Source organism: Psammomys obesus, unplaced genomic scaffold (genome assembly GCF_907164565.1).
Source record: "Psammomys obesus unplaced genomic scaffold, mPsaObe1.curated_primary_1811, whole genome shotgun sequence".
Taxonomy (NCBI): Eukaryota; Metazoa; Chordata; class Mammalia; order Rodentia; family Muridae; genus Psammomys; species Psammomys obesus.
In genome coordinates this window covers 10061708-10072050 of record NW_026586383.1, presented here as the reverse complement: position 1 = coordinate 10072050, position 10343 = coordinate 10061708, and the positions used below count along the sequence as shown (strand labels likewise).

The window sequence follows — 10343 nt, the reverse complement described above, 5'->3', positions numbered from 1 at the left end:
CCAAGACCCCAGCCCCTCTCCCCCATCTATTCCCAAGACCCCAGCCCTCCTCCCCATCTATTCCCAAGACCCCAGCACCCTATCCTCCATGTATTCCAAAGACCCCAGCCCCTTCCCGCTCCCATCTATTTCCAAGACCCCAGTCCCCCTCCCTCCCCATCTATTCCCAAGACTCCAGCCTTCCTCCTTCCCCCATCTATTCCCAAGACCTCAGCCCCCCTCTCTTCCCCTCCCCAGTTATTCCCAACAGAGCACCCACCTTCCACCCTTCCCGCTGACCCTGCCCAGGCCGCCCCAGCCTAACAAATTGTTTCTTCATTATTTTTGAGCAGTGTTTCTCTGAAGTATCTGTCTAGAAGTTTGTCTCACCTCTTTTGAATTGTTAAATGGTAAAGATTTTATTGTTAACAGGTGTTTGCCTTGTTTTCCAGTCAGATGTCTGTCTGACAGAGTCACCTGCTTCAAGAATCTGTATTCATGTCTTTTAATCTCACTCGACTGTTGAATTCTTTTCCTTGCTGGTACTCTGAGATTCCAGGGTCTGGCTCTGTAGCCCAGGCAAACCTAGCCCTCCTGCCTGAACCTCCCAGGGCTGGGCTTGGGGTGTGCCCCACACCCGGCCTGTATCCTGTGCTGACGGTCAGGTGCCTGATCCTTCTTTTCTGGCCGTGTCCGTCTGGGTTTGGTTAGAGATTGCTATCACAGGGAGAAGGCTTCTCAACAGTGTTTTTCCTGCCACAGATAATGAAACAACCTGCAATCAAGTTTGATCCAAAGATCTTGCACCTGCCGGCATATTCTGGTAAGGCCACAGCCCCTCAAGCATTCCAGCCGTGCACACGGATATGAACACGAGCCTTATTTCTGCGAGGACTGAGTAGCGTTTCCTCGGCACTACTTTCCGGTCGAACCTGCACAGCGGAGGCTGGCCGCACATGCAGCTTGCCCAGCTGTGGACTTTTCCTGGGCTGACGCCCTTTGCGGGTGGGGAAGCTCCTGGGCTGCTGGCTGGCTGGAGGGTCCGTGCCCTTCCCTGGTAAAGCCAGGGGATGTCTGCGATGCTGTGAGTGGCGGCAGCCAGGGGACTTGGCATTGTGTTCGAGGACCAGGACAGCGCAGAGCAGGGTTGGGTCGCTCACCCCGTGGGAAAAGGGACATGGCTCTTGGTGGGGGAAGGGAGCACGGCTCACTTCGTGGGGTTGGTGTCTGAGTACAGATAGCTAAAGGCTGCTGGTTCTCTCCCTGCAGCCGGTGAAGTCCTACCTGGCGTGACCGTCAGGAAGTTAGGTGTACCACGGGTTGATCTTTTTTGGTGGGCCAGTTCTCTGCTGTGGCTAAGGCGCCTTGTGGTTGGAACTAAGTTCACAGTAACAAAACAGACGCAGGTCTTAAAGGTTTGTGCAGGCCAAGCTCGTCCTGATCAGAGCAAGAGCGGAGCCCAGGGAGGGATGCTCCCCAGGGACCGGAATACAGCAGAACCGCTGTGTGGCTGCACCAACAGCCTTTACGTGTGAAAACCCAGAGTCACTCAGTCCTTCCCTCGAGAGCCAGAGAACATTTGTAAATTCTGTAAAGGAGTCTGTCTGTAGATAGAGATAAGCCGAAACCTGTACATTTCTATGCCATTTCTGGCATTTGTTTTGCCTGGAGAACCAGGTTTGGCCAGCCACCCTACCGACCTGGGTATGTTTGACATTATCAGACTTGTAAAAGTGTGTGGAGACGGGTATGGACATGTGTGTGTGTGTGTGTGTGTGTGTGTGTGTGTGTGTGTGTGAGTGTGTGAGTGCAGGTACACGTGAGTACGGGGCTGGCCCCCAGTGTTACCGTCTTCGTTGATCTGGAGCTCAGCAGTTAGGCCAGAATGGCATGCCTCCCGAGGTGTTTGTATGTGGACTCTGGGCATCCAGCATGTCTCCATGCCTGGAGGCAAGCTTGTCCTGCTCTGGGGCATGGAGGGACCGTTATCATCATCACTGCCTTAGCTCAGTCCCCCACGGTAGGGCACTGCCCTCGAGTGCCCCTCAGAGCGGCAGGCTTGCCACCGTCTCTGTTGACGCCTTCACGAGGGTTCCTCATCCCAGCTGAGCTGTGTTCTGTTCACACAGCATCTGCTCAGCTTTTCCGAGTCACACCCGCTCACTCCCCCCACCCCCCCTCCAGTGGACAAGCTGTTGGTTCTGAAGGACCAGGACTGGAACGATTTCCTGCAGCAGGTCTGCTCCCAGATTGACTCCAGCGAGAAGAGCACCGGGGCGTCGAGGGCCAAGCTCAACCTCCTGTGCTATCTGTGCGTGGTGGCCACGCACAGGGAGCTGGCCACCAGGCTGCTGCATTCCCCGCTGGTAGGTGTTGGGCACACCTCCCGGGCCACTCCCCCTGCAGTTGGTCTCCATATTTCAAAGACACTTAAACAAGGCCCGGGGGTCGGCTCACTTGTGGAGGGGTTCCTTAACATGCCCCACAGAGTGCCCCACAGAGTTCAGCGGCCAGCACCGAAACAATGAAACAATAAGCCAAAGCCTGGAACTGTTTTGTAAGGAGCTGGGGTCTCAGGGCCTCACACAGGCTAGGCAGGTGCTGTGCCACTGGGCCACAGCTGGAGCCTGAGAGTTTCTATCTGAGCTAAGTCCCCACGCCTGTGCTGACCTCCTTCTCTAGCTTAGTCAGGTTCTCCTGTGATCCTTCTGCCTCACCTTCCCAAGTTGCAGAGCTTATAGGCCTGTGCCACCAGGTCCAGTTGGGTACACTTGTAATTTGATTTGGTTACAAAGAAAAAAGTGATTTTTTTTTCATGAAAATTATCCTTACGAAAGTTCATGAAAATTCCCTCCTCTCCTGCCTTACAGCAGTTGCGTAGGTGTGTTCCAGCCATGGCCTTTGGATGCTCCGTTTGCCATTTCTGTTAAGTGTTAATGGCAGCCACCGCCACTGTGCCACTGTCTGTGACCAGGAGGCGGACCTCGTGCTGCCGTGGACTCAGGTGGCCTGGGCGCCTGTCCTGGGTAGCTGGACTCGGGCCAAGGTGTCTGGGGCTAAAGGACATAGGGCCTTACAGTCCCACTTCCTGTTCTGGGAGAATCACTCACTCGTTGGTGGCCCTCCCTGGTAACCGCCGGGCATTTGGCTGAGCCCTCCACCAGCCTGAGCCCATCGTCCTGAGGGAGCTTCAGTTCATTTTCTCCTGAGTCGGTGTAGAGGTTGTTGGGGTATCTGTGGGGAGGCGGAGTAAAATGTCAGAGAGCAGTGGACAAATCTTAGATCGTGTTCTTATTTCTTCTAAGATTGATTTTATTTTAATTGTGTGTGTGTGTTAGTGTGTGTCTGCGTGCGCCTGTGCACCAGGTGCTCTTGGAGGGCAGAGTGTCGGATCCCTTGGAGCTGAAGTTACAGGGTTGGTGAGCCTGGGTGCTGGGACTGAGCCTGGGCCCGAGGCAGTAGGAGCACTTGCTCTTAACTCTCCGTGCCCTGTTCTGAACTTTGTTTACATTACCGTGTTAGCACACTGGCTGAGTTTGCCTCTGTCAGTAATTACCTCTGGGAGGGAGTCTCACCTCCTGGGGTGAATTTCTCTGCTAATTCAGACTCCGCTTTGGGTGCCTCTCCGAGACAGAGACAGAGGGGCTGGTGTGAGTGTGCCGCACGGCTCTGAGTAAAGCTCACCTTTCGATGTGTTCTTTTTAAATCCCAGTTCCAGCTGCTTATCCAGCACTTGCGAATAGCTCCTAACTGGGACATGTAAGTAACACGCGTCATTTACAGCAATTTCTTTGTGGTTTTATACTTATTGCTGCACACCTCATCATGAGCACTGTCCCTAAGTCACCGGGTGACCTGGAGGTCCACGCAACTCACCACTGCCTGGCTCCCTGGCCCGGAAGTGTCAATCATGAGATTGCCCTGCCTTTTGTGTTTGCTGCTTACATCAGTCCTGTCTTCCTGCTGTAGCAGGATCACCCCGTGGGGTCATAGAAATGGGACTGTCCTATTGTCATGGAAACAGATGCTCTTGTGTGGATGCTCTGGGCTCTTCCCCATGGCGGGACCTGATCACATAGGGAACCGTTTCCTGAGCCTTCTCTTTCGGGGCATGTGTGGGTGCAGAGTGGACTGGGACCCCGACTGGGCAAATCGTATTCCCTGCCGAGCCTCAGTGTTCTTATCTGTAGAGTGGGGCACCCTCATCTGCTCCGTGGTAGAGACAGAGGGGCTGGTGTGAGTGTGTCAAACAGTGGGGGTGTCCTCACCTGCTCCGAGGCAGAGACGGGACGGGGGGGCGGCTGGTGTGAGTGTGCCTCACAGTGGGGAGTGCTGTGATCTGATCGCTGTCTGTCACCTTGCAGTGGCTGGCAGAGGTGTGACCGTAGTTTCTCCTCCGTGCTGCTGACTGTGCAAAAAGGCTTTGGAGAGAAGTTTTGCTCGTATCTCAGTGTTGTTCTCCCTGATCTAGGGAGCCAGGCTGCAGGGTGACAGCTGAGTTTTCACAACCATGGAGACCTCTGCTGCTTGCTGGATGTTGGTTCCTGGTCTGCAGCGCCCTCTGCTGACTCAGCGCTTCTATTTCTTTTCTTTTTTTGTCTGCAAGCTTTCCACTTTTATGACTTACAGTAAAAATATGAGCCTTTAAAAACGTCCATTATTCAACAGTCCTTTGTATTTTTTTCCAATCTTTTAAACTGATCACTGGGAGTGTCTACCTAAGTAATACTCTACCGTATTTGCATTTGAACTGCAGTAAGGACAAACAAAATCTGCGGTATTTTGGTAACTCAAGTGTATTTATAAAGTGAAAAGCTCTATCAGAATCCTTTTCACTGGAAAAAATGAGGGGAACAGGCAAGGGGTCCTCTAGAGGCCACGTGTGCTTTGGGAGACTGCAGTGTGGCACAGACAGTCAGCTCCAGCTCACTGCCGGGCTATTTCTCCTGGGAGGTTATTGATCATCCTCAGCCGAGCTCTGAGCACTGAGAGGTCTCTGGCTAATGCTTGGAAGCTGGTCAGAAGCTCCTGGTGGCGGGGAAGTTGGTTGCGGCGCCTGTCCACACGGGGCCTTCACGTCTGTCCACATGCAGCCACCGCGCCTATCAGGTGCATTCCACCCCTGCCATAACCACGGCAGCCCCACACTGCATCTCTGCAGGGAAGACTTTCTGGCCGGCTTCAGCGTCTTTCCAGTCAGGAGGCTGGAGAGCCCAGCTCTCTCCTGAGCGCTTGCTTCACTCCTCGTTCTTGAAGGTGGGGTCACTCGCTTTTGTGGTCAAAGCAGCTGCAGCACCTGGTGAAGAGAGCACCATCCATGCCCGTGGCGATGTCACTGTTTCGCCACCTCTCTCTGGGGAGTGTGCCAGCCACAGCCCAGCAAGCTGTGGGTAGTGCCAGGAGCTTCGGTTTTATTCCTTTCAAGCACTGTTTAAAAACCATTTTTACTATTTAAATTAAACTTCTTTCACCAGAAAAAGGTTTTTTTAGTGGTTAAAATTTTGTTTTTTTAGTTGGACATGTGGCACCGGGGGAGGCAGAGACAGGTAGATCTCTATGAGTTCGAGGCCAGCCTGGTCTACATATGATAAAAACAAACAAAACCAAGAATTTTTTTTTGAGGCTGTGTCTTCCTGAGCTGCCCAGGCTGGCCTCATGCCTTTTGCCTTCCTGAGTGCTGGAACCTTGCCTAGCATGGACACTCTAGGTAAGGCCGTGGGTGGACAGTGGGCCACTCTCGGCTGGCCTCTTCGTTTGCTTTCAAATGCTACTTTCAGATTTGACAGCTTTAATCTTAGTTTTCCAACTTTGTTATCCATGTGGGAGCACAGACTTAATAAGGCCTGCCATGATTTTATGTGTCTGTTTGCCCATAACAAAGGTGTTTTTAATATTATTGAGGCCGTCTCCCACCTCCTGTCTCTGCCCCCACAGTACTAGGATTACAGCCGTGCACATCACCACATCTGGCTTTTATGTGGGTGCTGGGATTTGAGCTTTGAGTGGCTTGGCTGGGTTTTCCTCTGAGGCTGGCGTCTCGCCTTTGCTCCAGTCTTAGTTGCTTTTCTGTTGTGTGCTAAGACAGCGTGACCAAGGCAACTTTTTTCTTCTCTTACTGCATTTATTTATTTATTTTAAACTGTTTTGTTTATTACTTTTGTTTTTGTTTTTCAAGACAGGGTTTCTCTGCGTAGCCCTGGCTGTCCTGGCCTCACCTTGTAGACCAGGCTGGCCTCAGACTCACAGAGATCCCCCTGCCTCTGCCTCGAGTGCTGAGATTAAAGGCGTGTGCCGCCACCACCTGGTGACCAGGGCAACTTACAGGAGAGAGCTCATTTGGGGCCTCCATGTTCACAGGGTTCGAGTGTGCCCTCATGGCAGGGAGCATGGCCTTAGGCAGGCATGCAGCAAGATGGCCTGAGAGCTGGGCCTGACCTGGGTTTTGAAACCACCCCATGGCACACATTCTCCACTAAGGCCACACCTCCCAGTCCTTCCCAGACAGTTCCAGCAACTAGGGACAGAATATTCAAACATGGCCTGTGGGAACCTTCTCGTCCGGACCACCATGAGCCCCTTCCCGGCTCCAGTCTGGGACACCACAGACTGCCCACCTGTGCCCATGCCCCCCGCCCCCCAGTACAGAGCGCTTGTGGCGACATCTCATGTCTTCCTGAAGGCCTCCTCTTCCATGGCTCTCAGGAGGTGTTGTCTCTCTGGGTTCCACTTCCAGCCTTTCTTTTGGTTTGTGGTTCTCAGCAGGTAAAGGAGTCTTTCATTGCAGTAGACTCCCGAGGGCCCTGTGTTTAGTCAGCACTCGTCAAGGGGAGGGGACTTCCTGTCTGTCTTTGTGTGTGGCTTGCTTGATTGTGGTTGACATTTCTTATTTGATGTGTAAGACATGCAAACGTATCTAGTCATGGCAGCGTTCATGGCAGTCCTTAGGAAGGAAGCTGAGGCAGCAGAGTCAGGAGCTCAGGGCTAGCCTGGGAGCCCTAGGTGAGGCCCTCCTCTCAGAGAACCGGCAAGGAGCCGAGCCTGTCAGGGCTGGCTCTGCTCTGGGAGGTGGCTGCATGTTGCCCGGCCACGTTTCCGAGATTCCTGTAAAGAAACTACAAAACATGAGCCTGTGGGCCTCCGCAATTCACCACCTCAGTTTTCAGAAGGAAAAGGGTTTTAAAGTTTTATTATCTCATAATTTCATAGCTGTGCACCCCCGTCCCACCAGGCCCGTTTCTCATGTCCTATCTGCTTCCATGGCTTTTTATTCCCTGTGCAATATTATCAGCGACTTCTCTGTTACTCAGATCACTCTGAGGCATTGCTTATAGCTCATCAGCACCTTTTCTGTGGGATGCCGGAAAGCCACCTCACTAAAACCCGTGAAACAGAAGAACCGAGGCTGGAGAGCCGGCCCAGCAGTCACAAGCACCCAGCCAGCTAGGGGATCGAACCGTCAGCCACCAGGGGCACAGCCGCCCTCCTCTGGCCTCCACAGGCACTGCGTGCACGTGCCTACACACCCGCAAAACACAAATACAGATAAAGTAAAGCAAAATTAAGCCAAATAGAAAAAGATTGGCAAGGCTGCTAACTGTAAGGTTTCCTGTTCCCCGGGTTTTAAAGCAGAAACTGTCTAAACCGAGACACTGACTCAGGTTTCCCCTGCAGTGAGGGGCTTTCCCTGCCTGTGGGCCTGCTCTGTCACTGCATGTGTGTGTGTGTGTGTGTGTGTGTGTGTGAGTGGGCGTGGGCGTGGGCGTGCTCCAGTGCACTTGGGAGGTCCCAGGACAGCCGGGCCCTGCTCCCTGCCCCTCTTCACCGTCTCACACTCGACTCGGGCCCTCACGATGGTGGCTGGTGTGGTGATGTTGCCACTGGACTGCGCTTCAGGGCTGTGTTCTCTCTCTCTCTCCAGACGGTCCAAGGTGGCTCGGGTGGTCGGCGTGCTGGCCTTGCACACAGCAGACCTTCAGGAGAATGTGCCCGTTATTGAGGTGACTTCTTTCATTGCTGATACGTTGTGCATGGCAGAAAAGACCGCTTTTGATTGTGTGACTTAGTGCACGGCTTTCAGTGGCCTTCGCTTACCTTTAACTTGAGGGATTGTGGCAGTTGTAAGACATGGACAAGGACCCTCCGGCCTTGGGCTCTAAGTCACATTTCAGGCTCTCAGTGGAGGCCACAGAGGCCGCGGGCCGATTTAAGGCGCAGCTCTTGTTTAAGTCTGTCTCCTGTGGGCTTTCACACTGACTTGAATATCCCCCTTACCCCAGGACAGCTGCTCCCTGTCGGCTGAGCCCAGTGTGAGGACATTTTCTGGGGTGGGTGTCCCTCCTGCCTTTCCTAATGCCGGGGTCTCACCGCGGGCACACTCGCTGGGCGAGCACTGGGTTACTTAGAAAGGCTTTCGGTGGGTGTGGTGGTGGTACATGCCTTCATCCCAGGAGGGCAGACCCGGTCTGTGCGGAGTTCCAGGCCAGCGAGGTCCTAGCGTGAGGCCCTGTCTCAAAGAACTGGAAAGGGGGAAAAGGAAAGGTTTTCGCGGTTACCCAGGGACTCTGAGCCACGCAGTCAGTCCACCATTGTGTTGCTGTGTGTGCTCAACCATCTGGGAAGGCTCAGAGTGACGGCAACAGCAGCTCTGACACACAGAGCCATGAGGGAGGAAGGGGCCGCCCACCATGCCAGCTGGGAAGCCGAATCCACCCTGGCCGTCAGTGAGCTGAGGGTCATAGCAGGGTCCCCTCGCACCCTCAGTTCCCCTTGGAGATGCCACCGGAGCCTGAGGCTGAGGGCTGCTCGTGGCATGACCGGGGAAGCTGGGTCAGGGTGTGCCAGGCTCTCGGTGTCGCTGGTGACGGACACTCCCCCTGCGGGATCCCGGGGTCTGTGCAGAGGACACCTGCAGGGCCTGCCGTTCACCCGGGGTGACGGGCCCACCACCACCACCTGTGGCTGCTCCTCCGGGGCCTGTGCCTGCCCCTGCCTGCTGGGCGTGCAGGACCGCGCCACGGTGGCGCTCAGGACAGACACCTTCATCCCGCTGCTCTGCTTCCCGCCGTGTACGAGGTGCAGGGGCGTGGAAACAGCGCTCTCATGTTTGTCTCACTTCCTGCTTCCAGCTTTCCCCACGGTTTTATTTCTGTGTGGTGTGTGTGTTTGCACAGGTAGGCGCACGTGTGGGTGTGGGGCCACAGGTAGAGGTCGCGTGTTTCCCGCTCGGCCTCCACCTTGTCTTTGCAGACAGGCCCTCTCACCAGCCCGCGGCTGGGGGTTTGCCCTCAAGCTGCCTTTGTGCCTCTAGTTTAGGGTCGCAGATACGTGTGACCGTGTTTCACTTTCGGGAGGCTGTGGATGTGAACTCACCTGTGTGGCAGACAACTTCCTCCCTGAGCCGCCTCCCCTGCCCCCACGGCTCACGACTTTAACAGAGTATTCTGTTTGGTAGAAGCTGGAAACCCTGTGCAGCTATGAGCATGCTCTGAGGTGAGGCTGAGCACCATGTCCGGCCGTGACACAGCTGACCCCGGTTGCCACAGACAACCCAGGCCCGGAAAACCTGGTGCCACCGCCTGTGGCGAGACCAACCACGGAGCCGTGTCCTGCGGGTCAGCCGTTACTGGGGAAGGACAGACTCTGCTGTCTGTGGCCCCTGACCTCGGCAGAAGGGTGCTACTGCTGTGTGTAGATTGTTGGAGTGAGCACGCAAGAGTGACCCCAATTTTGTTGAATAATGAGTTTACACAGTGTGTTGAAATAGCTCTAGGGACACCCTGGTGATGTGTGTGTGTGTGTGTGTGTGTGTGTACTTTTTTTTTTTTTTATTTTTGAGACAAGGTCTCCCTGTGTTAGTCCTGGCTTGCCTGGAACTCACAGTAGATCAGGCTGGCCTCGAGCTCACAGAGATCGCCTGCCTCTGCCCCCCAAGCACCATTATGCTGGCCTGTTTAACATTTAACTTTTATTTCTTTCATGTTCTTTAATCTTCTGTCACAAGCGACTGGCTGTATCCAGTTCAGCAGCCACCAGGGGGCAGCCAGGCACCGAGGGAACCGTGGGGAGTTGGCAGTCTGTGTGAGGGTGTGGTGGGGAGGGAGAGCAGTTAGCGGGCTCAGGATCTGGCAGTTGCACTGGTCACAGTTTCTGTCTGAGGGTTGGCAAGGTCAAGGCAGCCTTCTAGACAAAGGCAGACTCGGCCTCATGTATTGCGTTGTGTGTGTGTGTGATGTGTGAGTGTGTATGTGTGTGTGTGAGTGTGTGTGTGTGAGTGTATGAGTGTGTGTGTATGTGTGAGTGTGTATGTGTGTGTGTGAGTATGAGTGTGTGTGTGTGAGTATGAGTGTGTGTGTGTGTGTGAGTGT

General features: G+C 54.2%; 1 protein-coding gene across 1 annotated transcript in view; it reads left to right on the top strand.

The window, feature by feature from the left end:
- The window catches only part of Ulk4 (unc-51 like kinase 4), a 246945-nt gene that overhangs the window by 18611 nt on the left and 217991 nt on the right, over positions 1-10343 (top strand). Inside the window, exons 14-17 of the mRNA XM_055601553.1 lie at positions 742-802; positions 2164-2345; positions 3692-3738; positions 7898-7976. Coding sequence (XP_055457528.1) covers positions 742-802; positions 2164-2345; positions 3692-3738; positions 7898-7976 — 369 coding nt within the window. The remainder of the gene's footprint in view (positions 1-741; positions 803-2163; positions 2346-3691; positions 3739-7897; positions 7977-10343) is intronic.